Source organism: Mercenaria mercenaria, chromosome 4 (assembly GCF_021730395.1).
Source record: "Mercenaria mercenaria strain notata chromosome 4, MADL_Memer_1, whole genome shotgun sequence".
Lineage (NCBI taxonomy): Eukaryota > Metazoa > Mollusca > Bivalvia > Venerida > Veneridae > Mercenaria > Mercenaria mercenaria.
In genome coordinates this window covers 52,506,435-52,522,417 of record NC_069364.1, presented here as the reverse complement: position 1 = coordinate 52,522,417, position 15,983 = coordinate 52,506,435, and the positions used below count along the sequence as shown (strand labels likewise).

At 34.3% G+C, this 15,983-nt stretch overlaps 1 protein-coding gene across 2 annotated transcripts; it reads left to right on the top strand.

Moving 5' to 3' along the window:
- On the top strand, window positions 1-5,165 carry LOC123553397 (carbohydrate sulfotransferase 1-like). Of its 2 annotated transcripts, none has more exons than XM_045343122.2 (3): window positions 1-596; window positions 2,386-2,863; window positions 3,098-5,165. In XM_045343122.2, the coding sequence occupies exons 1-3, from the start codon at window positions 446-448 to the stop codon at window positions 3,846-3,848; spliced, it is 1,380 nt and encodes a 459-aa protein (XP_045199057.2). In that variant the 5' UTR covers window positions 1-445; the 3' UTR covers window positions 3,849-5,165. The 2 variants fall into 2 exon arrangements, with proteins under 2 accessions (XP_045199057.2, XP_053397157.1); XM_053541182.1 differs by having other exon boundaries at window positions 2-596; window positions 2,380-2,863.
- Window positions 5,166-15,983: the final 10,818 nt, after the last annotated feature.

The following is a 15,983-nucleotide window of genomic DNA, read 5'->3' as shown; positions in this document are numbered from 1 at the left end:
GTAATTATTTAACTCGTCTTTTGTTTAATACAGATTTGTACATCTATGTCTTAGCCGTATTACAGTGAAGAAATTTTATTATTTAAACTTTGGAATTTACTATGCAAAGTATATACAGCAAAAAGACACTGATTTCTTGAAGGAGTACTTTTATGATTTGTTACACTTTGAATAAATTTTGATGTGAAATCACAGGTCAACTGTGAAATTTGTTGAAAAAAAAACCAGAAGACAATGTAGTTCTATTCTACTTTAAACATGATACTGCTGACCATTAAATTCCACAGACAATACAGGCTAATTTAATACGGATGAAGATAAAGAATAATGGAAAAAAACTTTCTGAGCAGACAATAACGTGTGGTTTATTTATGAGACAAACGAACTTCAAAATGAAGGACAGAGTTCTACATTATCTACTTTTACATTTTTCATAAACTGCACCATGGAGACACGCAGCGTAGATTCCAAAATCCTCACAGGCAACGTTATAACCGCCCGAAAGACGCTCCGTAATACATGTGTGATTCTTGTTGCCATAGCAACTTTATATGCTTGTTTAACTATCAGGATTAAAAGTGGGTTCAACGTAGGAGGTAAGTCAGTGTCTTAAGTAAGTCGACTTCATATGGTCTGTATATGGCTATTTCTTTTAAGTGTTTTTGTAAAGCACAACCATGTCTTTTCATGCGTCTACAGAACCTTTTATGTACATGCGCAAGTCAGGGAAGATACCACTTTGATATTTGTTTGTATAACAAACTCTAACATGTCCATTATATCAGTTGAAAATGATCATAAAGAGATACGGCAATTATGATTGGACCAATCAAAAAGGCGAGAGAAAAAAAAGAAGAAAAAGATTAAAGGCATAAACTTTTAATAAAAGGAAGATCTTACTACACTGTCCCACAAGCTCTGTTCAAACACTTCCTAGGCCATAAATGCTGCTTGAGAGAGCATATATTTTGATTAAATAAGTACTTCTGTAACCAGCAAATGTTGTTGACAATATTAAGCCTCTGCCTAACATTAAACAAGCCATGTCACTGATGCCATTAACTAAACAGACCCCTTAAACGAATCCGCGACGAATTTAGTTAGTCTGAACCTTCATAAAGAAACACCCGCACAAAGTTCTGTACTGTTGTCAAAATACCCTAAGGGAGACCAACATTTGCATAAAAATGTAAAACTTGAACATTTTAAAAAGACATATGAGCAAATACATTTTATAAAATAAAATGTATTTAGAAATATTTATAATCAGAGACTCACTTTTCTCTAGGTATTGTCATCTTTATTTAAAACATTCAAGTTTCAATACACTGACAATTTATTATAGGTTATTATAATAGCAGTTCGATAAACTTGATACTTCAATAGCAAAATAATCAAGGCTTAACGGTTCAATCCCGGAAGTCATAATAACACATTGTAATATACTTTTTCCAAGGCAGAAAGACTCGATGGAAAAATGATTATCTTCATTCAAAATATAAATATATATTGCTGTAACATATACAAAAAAAATGTAGATATTTGAACATTATAACAATAGTAATTCGATCTTGAATACAAAATCCGATTGAACTATTGAAATAACTCTTTAATTATATACCTCTGTCTTTTTGTTTGTTGTTTTGTTATCGGACGAAATCTTTATTGTTTGTCGATGTTAATATTTTTGAAGATTCCGTGTGCGCCTTTTTAAAGAAACTATGAATATCAAATGAAAATTGTCCGGCAACATATAATACAAAAGGCACAATACGGATTTTTTTTTCTGCCTGTTCATATTTACTTGTTAATACAAGCAGTATTTTCGACAGAATTTATATAGGTATATAATGAAATATATATTGTACAGGAAGTATGAAACACAGCTGATATATGGGATAAATATGTTTTCACTAAAGGGCCAAGGTGTGCAGGAAGAAATGTATACACAAGAAAGATAGCGACTTAACCCTTATCCTACTAAATTTCTATAATGAACTTGTCCGTCCCTCTTTCAAATTGGGCAGTACCGCTAGTTGTTAAAAGGGTTGCTAATCGAAGAGATATTGACTGAATGGTGAACATACAGATCATGATCAGACTGCACGGATGTGATCATGATCTACACTGGATTGTTTAAATGTATAATTATGTATAGACATGCTATGCCGTATTATTTATGTTGCTTTGAAACCACATATTTATTTCTCGGTACACATTCCATTTATATAGACAACAATTTGCTAAGCATTTGCACGATGCTTTGCTTACTGGTTCCCTTCTTAATCAACGTAGCAGTGATAACTATTTGCTTCTTGATTATCATATAAAGTAGGATTAACGTATAAACTATATCTTCTTACACGATTTTTTTTTCAGCTGTAGATGTATTACCCCCTGCTCCTGTAGAAACTGTCCACAACAGAACAACCGCTTTTAGAAAGAATCGCTCACAGATGGTTCTAAATAGAAATGAAGTTTCATCGAGTTCATACCCCTACGCCAATAATATTCAATCAAAAGATTCCATTAACACTCACAGGAATGATCCATATGCTGACTCAATGGAAACAAGGGAGAAAGAGAACGGAACCTATAACTTTTATGCTCAGAAAGATAAAACTGCATTAGATGATACAGAGGAAAGTACCCAAAAGAAACAGAACGTCCATAGCAACAAAAAGATAGTTTTGATTGTGGCGTATATGAGGAGTGGGTCGACTTTAACAGGATCTCTCTTTCAAGCATATCCGGGCACATTCTATGTATTTGAACCACTCAGATTTTTAGTTGGGGCATTTAATGGACTAGCACGTAACAATAAAACATATACTACATTGAAATATGCCAATGGAACAAACAGGTGTGTATCGTATATCTGTGTCATCTCCTTTTTAAATATGAATTATATAAATAATTAAAAGAATTAAAACAAGTTTCTAATTAATATCTTTAATTTAGTCGTGATTTGGTTAGAATGCTGAAAGGTCTCAGGTCTATATATTTTTCTATCAAGGTTTTTACTTTATTCCAGATGGTGTTTCAAAAGTAGAAAAAAGACCTTTATTTACCCAAATGTATATTTTTTTCTTTTCAGGAACTACTCAGCATCACAGAAAAGTAAAGTAATTTTTGATGAACTGAATAGCTGGCTGAATTGCAAGATTGAGTCTATAAGTATACGAAGTCTAACCAACATTCACCACAGAGAGCATACAAAGGTCATGCGGACGTTTTATTATTGTACGAAAGGGCGTTTGGGATCTAGTGTAACTCAAGCTAACGCAAAACTTAAACAATGTTTTAAAACAGCAGTATCTTCCTGCGAGAATGCACCGCTAAGGGCAATCAAATTAATACGCATGTCAATTGAAGAAGCTTCAAAGTTGCTACCATTGTATCCAAATATGAAAATTATACATCTTGTTAGAGATCCCAGAGGAATTATGAATTCTAGGTTCAAGATTAATGAAGTAACAAAGAAAAGTTTCAAAAAGAGCGTGGAAGGACATTGCTCTTCAGTCGATAAAGATTTGAAAAGTTCGAAAGAAATTCTGCAAAAGTTTCCAAATAGGTTAAAAATTGTGCACTACGAAGATCTAGCCGAGAGACCAATAGAAATTGCACGAGCTTTGATTAAATTTGCAGAATTACCATTTGTTAAAGCTATGCAAACTTTTACCCGTCAACAGACACATGCATCGCGTGATTCAGGTGCATTTAGTACTCAAAGAAAAAATTCGACCAAGACAGCTAATAAATGGAGGTGGCAAATGGACCCCGAAAATGCTGGTTTTATTTTCAATATGTGCAATGCAAGCAATTCTGTTTTGGGTTATCTCCCCTGACTTCAAGAAAAGAACTAGAAAAAAAAAGCTTGATATGATGTTATTTCTGTTAGTATATGCCCATAACTTGTTATGAACAGATTCATTCCTATGTATACTGACAACGACATACGACCACTAGCTGATACGATAATTTGCCTTCAAATCGTTTCTTTATAAAAGCTGATTTATGCATTTTCATTTTGGATTCATTGTTATTGTATTTTCTGGTCCTTGCGATTGATAGATGCGTAATAGAGTTCCGCTTCAGCCGATGCTAGGGGGCGTGAGAGATGTTGCATATTTCAGGGCCCGGAATTTGCAAGACAATAGCCGTAATCCCCCGTATTATTAAGGAAATGAAAAAGCAAGATTTCTCTGTGTTAAGTTACTATTCGGATACAGTTTAAAATTACCCTTGGGCAACCCCAACACCTATGTGTGACAAACACATATTTCATAACTACTAAAATCTTACTATCATTTATCTCCAGTTTAATTAATACTATTATGTCATTCCGTGAGGCGAAAATACGACGTTAGGCGGGCGACGTTCAGTGGGCGACTTTTGTTGGTGAGGCATTCAGCGTGACGATGTTTGATGGGGAGACATTCGGTTGGGAGACGTTTATTTGGGGCAACGTTCGGCGAGACAACAGGACGAAATAACAAAGTGGTACAAATCAGCCGGTAATGAAGTATTTCGACCCCCATAGAATAATGACCCCCGGTCATTATTCTATAGAAAAAGTGACCCCCGGTCATAGTATTATGACCTCCAGATTATAGTACTATGACTCCCCCACGTGAAGTAAACTGAACCTCACGAAGAATATTGACTCCCATAAAATAACGACCCCCGGTTTGCGTTTGTCCGTCCGTCCGTCCTTCCGTTTGACCATTAGCCCCTGATACCATCACTTGACACAGAAATCAGAGCATTCCGCAACGGGAAAAGGGATTCTATTTCTAGACGCTGTATCTTGGTGTATACATTTTTTTCAGGAAAATAACAATTCACAATACGTTCACAAAACACGCCAGTGTCAATAATCCCTGCAAACTTCGTCGTTATTCTATGGGGGTCGAAATACTTCATTACACCGGCATACAAAACCATTCATTCTATTTGACGTTTGTCAAAACTCATGGAATTTTTTAGTCTTTTGGTACTCTTGGTAGTATTTAATAAAGCTAAAACCAAAAACCCTGGACAAAAAACAAGATCAAAATGGCAAACAATAATATTGTGCAGTTTGCGAATTTTTAGTTTGTTACACAGGGTATTGTCAATACATAAATTGTTGAGTACACATTGAAATGTAAAGTACCTACCAGCATATGTTTTATTTTATTATTAGAATCCACAATCATTTCTGTAAACATAGTATGTACATTTATGTGGGCAGAATGTTTGCATGCATTGCTTCTAAAACCAAAACGTTTAGTGAAATATTTATGTCATACGTTGTATAGGTTAAAATGCATTACATATCCCCGCTTCTATTTTCTGTGTAAAGGTAACAGTGCCTAAAATCTTTTAATCAGCATTTCCTGCCTTTAACTTTTTGCGAGACTACACGCCTTAAAGGTCTATCTATAAGCAGTCAAAAATACCAAACATATGAGGCTGACCATAATGCTATGGTCAGTCGACTGAGACACGTGATAAAAACGCTAATACTGCAAAAGAATACATCAAGAAATGAAGCCCGCGCCCGCTAAGCTCAGTATGGAGAGCGTTGGTCTATGATTGCGGGGTCGTGAGTTTGATCCCCGGGCGGGGCGTATGTTCTCCGTGACGATTTGATAAAGGACATTGTGTCTGCAATCATTCGTCCTCCACCTCTGTTTCATGTGGGGAAGTTTGCAGTTACTTGCGGAGAATGGGTTTGTAAAACAAACAATCAAGAAATGTTTAGTTTTACTTTCATTTTACCCAGTATAGCTTTGAAAATTTGGAAGCATAAAATGTAGCTTAAAAATATCCACAGAAAACTTATATCTGGCAGGAAAATGGCCTAAACTAGGCGGTAAATGTCGCCTGACATCGGTTATATACAATTAAACTACAAATGTGTTAAAACTGTATCTCTTCAACATAAAAGAAGAATATGTCTTTATTTATTCCAAATTTATATTTAGCATCTTTTTTGTAATCTGACCCGAATTTAATAGGAAATTCAATATATATCAAATTACTTTTATCATTATTCTAATCTCCAATGATTTTCTTTTTATGACTGACGTACATTCTGGCGGAACGGTTTCTCTAACGTTGCGCTTTGTTTTAGAGGCAGAATTCATTAATGTGGGCACAGCTACTTCTCTAACAAGACAGAGGGTATGTCCCACTAATATTCAGAACAGCTGAACTCCTTTCAAACTGATTATCATCAAAACGAAGTTAATACATTCTTGCCGACTTGGCAACTTCACGTTTCCCACTTCGTCCGCTGATCAGGCACCTAGCGAAACATGTCTACGTTTTGCACCACAGCCAGCAGTTAACTTCCACAATGTATTTTTTTGCACTGTTGACAGCTTTCCCCGCAAAAATACAATGTAGCCTGGATTAATAATATGATAGAAAAGAAAATATAATTATGTGAAAAGTCATGTTTTTTCTTTGATCTTTTAAACATTATTCACCGATTCGAATGTTTACTGATCTTATATTGTCACGTGTATTTAAAAATAACAGTTAACCGAGGAAATGCTCTCCCTTTTCTTTCTAATTTCAGTTTTATTTCATATTCATGAAGTTACATATATTGTAATAAATAAAAATGAATGTACAATGCTATGTATGTTTCTACGTATCCTTGTCAAAAGAAATAGAAATACATTTACTCAAATTAAATTAATTAATTAAAGTTTATGTTCACTATTTTTCTTGTTATGAAGAGAACTGAAATAATAATGAAAGTTGTTAAGTTGCAAGGTTGAATTTACCTACAGATATATACGTCATAAATGATACTTATTTCTTTTAAGGTTTGTTCACACGAAAGAATGGTCCCTTAGCCATCAGGCCAATGTATAAATAATAACTAAGTCAACTGCTATACCAGCTAGGTATTCGAAACGATAACTGCAATTGACAAACTTTTCTTTTCTAGAATCCCACACCTGTTTACCATCCAAAGGCTGTGGGAAATCATTTGGAGTGGACATACGCAACAGCTGGTAAAAAAATAATTAATGACATAAATACTACACAATAAATCCAGTAAATAAAGAAGACATTGATTAATTTTAGGTTATCAAAGACTTTAATACAAATTAATAAAAGAGTTGAGAATGTACATAAAAAAGCTGCAGGGCAAATCAATAACAATATCAACGTTGACCAACATTTCCAGCAACAGATTTTCTTTTAATTTCTCTTTAAATATAAGAATTTATACAATAATCATTCGAATGAACGTCAACGTTAGTAATCGAAACTTCTTAAGGTTTCAACGTGTTTTGATTATAGTTTTGAATTCATCGTCAGTAAACGCATAGCATGTTATAAAGCTTTCAGGATATATATTAGTTAGCATGAAAGAATCATTTACATGCTAGAATTTTCTAAAACTTCTAATATATATTTGCCCGATTTTTACAAAGCGGGGAATAAATTTTGATCCATTTCTGAATCTAGCAATATTCAGCTACAATTCACGAAAAACCCTGGATCAAACAGTAGATTTTGATTACCAGTTAAAGCTATTTCTTTGAAGCTTGCAGGGGTCAATTTAGATACTTCATGAGACTCTTTAGTCTTTCTATCGTTTCTGGTACTTTTAGGATCATGGCGTCTATTTAATGTGTTCGAAGTTCCACTTAAGGAGGTAGGATACCTTGTTACAAGGGTAAATTCAAATTAGTTCAACCGCAGCATGTTTTTGTATTTCGTGTAATATGAAGTTTTAACTGCTACAATCTCAATTTCGTTTGTCTCTGTCCCTTCAAGTTCAATTTTTATCCAGGTTTGAAGAACATGACCCTCCAAAGGTATTTCATATTGAAAGAAGAAGGAAAATACGGATATTAACACTTTTCAGTGTATTTTATTTTCATTGATATCCGTAGAAGTCTGCATAATTGATAATTTTACTGATATGCACGTTATCGTTCTAATATAAGCTTAAAATGTATATGTCGCGGGGCTCGTGTTTCCATGGAACGCATTTCTTCATTTTTAAACCAACTATGTATAAAAATAGTGGTATTTTTCGACGGCTTCAGTGCATTTCTCGTTAATGACCAAAACATGAAATTTGGATTAATATTATTAGAAAAAACCAATACATTTATGGTAATCCTTTTTTTCTTAATTTTAAATTAACCATCAACAGAGATGTTTAAAATACTTATATTTGTGCTAGTGTATTTTTAAAAAAAATGTTAACGAGTATCTTTCCTAGTTGTGTAGCTTTTAATAACATATTATTTCTAGTTAGGTTACATATTATCATGTGTAATTGCATATTATTTTAACGTATCTTCAAAGAGATACGTAAATACATCTCTGCAATTTTAATGAAAATGTTCATGGTGTGCCTATTATTCTCGTGATATGAGTAGAAATGAAATAAAAAGGAAAGCTTGTTATCTTAAATTGACCAGTTAACGCATATTGAATTTTACATTTAATACTAGGTCACGGCTTCGTTTGCCATGGAACAATACAAATCAATTACAAGAACCACATATTTCAACTGATTGAACCAATTTAAATCTTGTTTTATATAGTAATAACATGTTACAATGAACCTGAAATATTTGGATTGACAATCAAACGCTAAGACTTTTTATTTGAATGCCGTAACAGTACTATCACCAACTATCCAAACAAACATTGAATTGCATCATCATTTTCTACATTCCATAACATTTCAATGTTAACTACATAAAAAGCAGCAAATATATTGACTAATATTCAGCAAAGACTCATTATAATAAATTTCAGCAAATAAGATTATAGAAAATATTAAAATAAAGAAAATGACAGAATTAGGGTAACTTTCAGATAAAAGCTTTAATTTGCGCGTAAACTGACACGTAACGTCAATTACGTCAATGAAAGTCATTTTAATCCCAAAAAACATTTATTTTTGAGCGATTTTTTGCGGGCAAATTTATCATTAATCTGAAATATTAAAACCATAAAGCATTGATCGAAGACAAGTTCATGATTTGTTTTCAGAAGAATGAATATACAAACACATTTAGTTTGTCGTAAACGTCGTCGTAAATCGTCACGTTAGCTTCCGGTTGGACATGCGCACATACAAATATGAAGGTAACCTACCTCCTTAAGCCGGTGCTGCTGTGAGCATGAAGACGTTGCACTTTTCAGCTTCTCTTATTATGATCAGGTGCACCCGAACAGGGTCTGCAACTGATTTGCTTGGCCACTTTCCTTTCTTTTTTTTTATAAAAGAGTTTTCTTAGATATATTTATAATTAACTATCAACAGAGCGATGATAAAGTACCTTTAGGCGGTCGTAAAATGTCTCTCGTACTAAGACTGTGTTGTTTTTACATCTGGTCTCTTTAGCCCTTACCCTGCTTAATTTCTGTAATGAACTTGTCCATCTTCCAATTTCGACAGTACCATTAAAATGGGTGCTTACCAAAAAGATGCTGGCTAAATGGCGAAAAGTGCAGATGATGATCAGATCAGATTTTTTTTTCAACTGGTAAGTAAGTCAATCTGAGATGTAAAATCTATTTAATTAATGAGAGTTAACCACATGTTGCATTTAAATCAAAGCTGAATGTTTCAAGGTTAAACGGATTAGTTAACAACAGCAGCAGAAGAAAAAACAAAACAAAGCAGAGTCGCTATAAGATTAAAATCGGACGAGAATATGCCATTGCCTGATTGTCAACTGAAACAGATGTTAGAGGACAAAATGTAATGTTTCAAATGAAACGTGAGACAAGAGTCTCACCCTAGAAAAAATGTTAAAGTCGCATAAAGACGCCCATGGTAATTTTGTTACGGTACACTTCTTTTACATGTATACGTATTTTCCGAAGCAGTAAAGTGGTTAAAACTAAATTATGCTATAAATCAAGTCGGGTCAGACATTAACTAAAATCCATAATTATGGTCAGTTAATATTATGTTTAGATTTGGGAGAAAATAAATATTAAGTAACTTTTCACCCGTTCGTACAAACAAACAAAATGAAATCATAATGAAGTATATTTAAGATTTATTTGACTGGCAAGAATATAGTCTTAGTTGAGTTAGTATGACTGCTTAGTGCCAAAATGACGAAACAGCCATACCTCCGTCTACATCCCGTAAAAGTGCACAGACATTTGCTGAATCGGATCCACCGTAACGCGTTGTCATTTTTATCCACCGACATCTGCTTAGGAATCATGCTTTGCCTAGTTTTATATACACGCTCTGACAATTACCTACTATAAGTTGGACGGTGTCAAATTAATTGCACTGTATTGTACTAAACAAGAGTTAATGACTGGAAGAGAACATGTGACGGCTTCCGTCGCACTTGTTTCCATTCAAAAATGTGAAAAAGATAAGGTAAATCTCATTAATGATATACCCATGACATTAAAAATTCCGTCATTTGGTCATACTTATCCACATTTCCATCAACGAATTCTCCACCACCGCTGCGTTGGAACAACCGCTTCAGAGAAAGCAAAAGTCAGTGTGAGTATATTTTAAGCCACCTAGTTGGTCTTTTACTCACGTACTTTAAGAATAATGGATATATGTTGGTTTCAGTGGCAGCGGCATAGATTTTGTTTAAACGAATCAAAGACAGTTTGACCTTTTAAGGAAGAAAACTTTGAACTTGCAAAAACACGCGTAACGTCTTGATGCCACAATGAATATGAAAGTTCTACGAATATTATAGACTTCGATTTCATTTTCAGGGAGGTGCATGTAATTATCATTTTTTGGTGCGATGTTAAACCAACCTAACAAAACAAACAAAATGTCCTTATTATTTAAATTTCGTGTACTAGTCAAATACGTAAGCCTTTGTTACCAGATATATTTCACTGACTCCAATATTTCAATAATCCACCGAAAAACATCATATAAAACAGGATGTGTATATAAATGATGTCGTCTATTACGAAAAAGTATTCTGTATACACTGAATATGCATCACGGGTGATAAACGCGCAATCCAATTCCTACGATGTCCCTAAAGTGACATGTTACGCACTTTTTTTCCACTTAGGTAATGTGAGACTTTTTTTATTTCGTTTAAACGAAATCATTTCGTTTTAACGAAATAACTAATTCGTTTAAACGAAATAACTAATTCGTTTAAACGAAATAACTAATTCGTTTAAACGAAATAACTAATTCGTTTAAACGAAATAACTAATTCGTTTAAACGAAATAATAACTAATTCGTTTAAACGAAATAAAAAAAAGTCTCACATTACCTAAGTGGAAAAAAAGTGCGTAACATGTCACTTTAGGGGCACCGTAAATTCCCGCCGGGAATACGCTTAAAATGGGTTGCGCAACGTCCGGTGCTGGTGTTGCGCGTAAAAAAAGACGAAACTGAGGTATATGAAGTTATGATTTTGCTTAGTATGAGACAAGAATAAATTTTCTCGAAAAAAGCAAAATGCTATTCGACACAGTTATGATAATACATCATATGTGTAAAATATCTGGTTTGTAATTTATGATTCGGCTCTATTATCACAAAAACTCTGGCGACACGAAACGTGAAAAAAGTATGAAATCAACAAAAATGGAAGTTTCTGACCTCATATGCCTAATCTGAGGACATCTGATGCTTTTTATGATAACTCAACTGTTATAAAGTAACGAATATCAAAATTATTTGTTTCAAATCCTGCTTACGGGGACATAATTGACAAAATAATCATCGGGAATGGGGTTGCGCACCGGGAATGGAGTTGCTCGTACACATCATAATTTATATAATGTAACTCCAGGCGCAACTCCATTCCCGGGGCGCAACCCCATTCCCGATTATTTTTTTGCCAATCTTTTCCCCAAAAGCAACATTTCATTCAAGTGTATGTAATATTCATGACTGTTTCACACGTGTTTGATCATTCGAAGCGTCACATTTCCAGAAAGAAGGCACAAGAGTTAGAAAATTTGCATTTTTCATGATTCCATGCTTTTTTGACAGCTCGAGCCAGCAGAGTTTTCGTGATAACAGAGCTGATTCTTAAATTAATAAGTTGGTATTTCACACATATGATCTTTATTCAGTTTTGTGTCGAATAGCATTTTGCTTTTTTTTCGAAAGCACTCGTAAATGTGTCATTATTTACAAAAACAAAAACCCACCTACCTCGATTTTGTATATATTGATGCGCAACACCAGCACCGGAAGTCGCGCAACCCATTTTTAGCGTATTCCCAGTGGGAATTGGATTGCGCGTTTACCACCCGTGATGCAAGTGTTATGTCCATAAACGTACATCCCGACATTCAGTAGTAAAAATACTTGATAATTGTGCACAATTTTTGGTCTTTGCTTTTTCCTGGACTTATTGTCCTAGCTTTTAAAATCTTTTATGACTGTCACTTCAAAATATTCAATGTATTCAAAGGTTGTTATTTAGCATTTGCGTGACAAATTTTATACATCTGACTATTTCTTTATCTTTTCTAATTGAAATATGTCGTCACTCTATAAATGCGTCTCGAAAACCGCAGAATAGTCTGGGGTTTTGCTCCATAGAACATTCTATTAATGCTTGGCAATAGCTTGTAATTTTATAAACAATCAACATTACTGTAAGTTGTAACAATTTTTGAATTGGATATAGAGTGTAAATAATTAGATGTGTATACTTTCAAAAAGTATACATATTTATGCAACATAGTGGAAAGGGTGGAGGTTTGGGGGAATGAGATTTTACGTGTGTTCCTTGTGTGTTAACTTTGTGTGTGTGTGTGTGTGTGTGTGTTGGTCGTGTGCGCGAGTTCGCGTGCGCCTGCACGTGCTAGGTTGATATTTTCGGAGGCTGCGTTTATGGAGGCTTTCCCTATTGGATATTTATCCTTATTTTTTGGTCAGAGAGCCTTTAAAGCTTATTTGAGCCGCACCATGGGAAAACCAACATAGTGCGTTTGCGACCAGCATGGATCCAGTCCAGCCTGCGCATCTTCGCAGTCTGGTCAGGATCCATACTGTTCGTTTTCAAGGTCTATTGCAATTAGAGAAACTGTTAGCGAACAGCATAGATCCTGACCAGACTGCGGGGAAGCGCAGGCTGTTCTGGATCCATGCTGGTCGCATATGCACTATGTTCGTTTTCTCATTGTGCGGCTCATTTATTTTACCAGAGTAAATGGCTTTCAGGCCAGGACAGCAGAAATTACCAACAATATCCAGTGTCTCACCTGAAACATACCATTCATATGTATGGGTTTGTTTTCTGTTTTCAAAGGCACACAACCGGTTTTTTTCTTACAAATATCTTAAGACCCAAATAAACATATATATATATATATATATATATATATATATATATATATATATATATATATATATATATATATATATATATATATATATATATATATATATATATATATATATATATATATATATATAATATTGACAAATACAATCAAGTTGTGCTCGTAAGCTATTCAATTCGTTGAAAAAAAGGCGTTCACAAATATCAACATGTTAATTGACAAGATAAATAAATAATAATAATAATAATTTTATGTGAGGGGATCAAGAGCAAGAGTAGTTTCCTTTGTTTCAGTCACTACTAGTAAATAGAAAAATGGCAAGAAAAAATGGTAATGACGGATTCAAATAGTTCTGAAATGTTTTGCCCTGTATTTGCTTTGCTTTTTTTTCTGAATTCACATGGCAGATCTATGCTTGGCATTAAGGAAGTATTTTCATAATGAAATGACAGCACGACAGAATTTGTCATGGAAACTTACCACCGCTACAGTTCGGGGTTTAATTTTGCAGTTTGCACTTTTCTTTTTACTTGTACTCAGCACTGTCAATATTCTTCAAGAAAATATAAGTTACAGACATTTAAAAAGTGTGTTGCAGCCATTGGAAATTTGTCATTTTCATATAAAATAAAGAATGTCAGCTATTTAGTGTGTTCATGCCTTAAATACTAACGCAAAAAATGACCGTCATTCTATTCGCAAATAACTTGACATTTGGGTATATCACATGGTTATCACTTTGTTTTACATCTGTTACCTGAATTACAGAGTTTGATCCATAGAGCTTCATGTACCACAATTGTCGAATGCCTTTTCATTGTCTTTAAAGGCGCAGAATAAGTAAGGTTTATTAAACACGCTATTCTGAATACTTGGAAGCAATGAAAACAAACTGTTGCTACTACAATCATTAACCCAGAAACCAAATTGAGCATCAATAAAGACATAATTAGAATCGCTCCAGTTATTGATTTTATTTAATTTGTGAAAATATTTTTGCAATGACATTGACAAGAACTATTTCCTTGTAATTACTAGGCTTTGATTATACCCCTTTTCACACAAAGGTATTATAACAACTTTACACCATGATTCCAGATATTAATTTCCCGAATAACAAATGATTTTAATTTTTATTTAAGTTTCTTCAATGTAGATCACATATCATATGTACACATACAGAAAACATCTTTAACAAGAAATACATTGCCATTCAATTAATGAATTATAAGAGGCTATGCTCAATGCAAAACAAATACAATGCATTCAGAAGTTTACACAATTATCTACAAAATAAAACCAAGGAGAAGCTGCTAATCGTTGTTTTAAAAATTAATTAAGACTGGAAATATATGGTTAAAAAAACTGAAACAAGGAAAAGGGCGCTAATGCACGATTAAAAAATGGATAACAAAATCAAATATCACCCCGGTCAGACCGTAGATGAACTGATTAGCAGCTACTTCTTGGGGTGGTGTTAAATAAGATTCTAAACATAAGATTAAAATAATGACTATACATTATTTACAGATAAAACGTTCTCCTATCTAAAATATTATGGCAGGTTTTGGCACAAAGTCTGATCAAGGAATGGTTTGTGAAAAGTACATTCAGTTTATTTAGATCTGGCAAGTAAAAAATGTTCTGCTAAAACAGCTTTGTGCATCAGCATTATTCGTAAATCGTAGTACATAACACAGTCCAACTACTAACTAGAGTTGTCAAAGGAGTGACGAATTATACCCCCACAATATAGCCTTGTCACAGAACTAAGCCAATGTCAAAGCTGAACTTACTTGACCTTTGACCTACTTACCTCAAAATCAATAGAGGTCATCTGCTGGTCATAATCAACCTCCCTATGAAGCTTCAAGATCCTCGGCCCAAGCGTTCTCAAGTTATTGTCCGAAAAAGGTTTAAATGTTCCGGGTCACTCTGACCTTCGACCTTTGGAACTCAATTCATTACAGGTCATCTGCTGGTCATGACCAACCTCCCTATTAAGTTTAGTGATCCTAGTCCCAAGCGTTCTGAAGTTTTTGTCCGAAAACAGTTTAACTGTTCCGGGTCACTGTGACCTTGACCTTTGACCTATTGACCTCAAAATAATTAGGGGTCATCTGCTGGTCCTTACCAACCTCCCTATCAATGTGCATGATCCTAGGCCCAAGCATTCTCAAGTTATCATCCGGAAACCGTTTAACTGTTTCCTATAATTGTGACCTTGACCTACTAGCCTCAAAGTCGAACGTAACCTGTATTCAATCATGTTATACCCGTGTAATGTATTATCCTAGACCCAAGCGTTCTCAAGTTATCGTCCGGAAACCATTTAACTGTTCTGAGTCACTGTGACCTTGACCTTTGACCTACTGACCTCAAAGTAGAACTCAACCTGTATTTCGTAATGTTACACCTGTGTACTAAAATTTATGATCCTAGGCCCAAGCGTTCTCAAGTTATCATCCGGAAACCATTTAACTGTTCCGAGTCACTGTGACCTTGACCTTCGACCTACAGACCTCAAAGTTGTACTTGACATGTATTTTATAAAGTGTAACCTGTGTACCAAAAATTATTTAAATCGGTCAAGCCTTTCATGAGTTATCATCCGGAAACCGTTTTACTGTTCAGGACCACTGTGACCTTGACCTTTGACCTACAGACGTCAAAGTCGAACTTGACC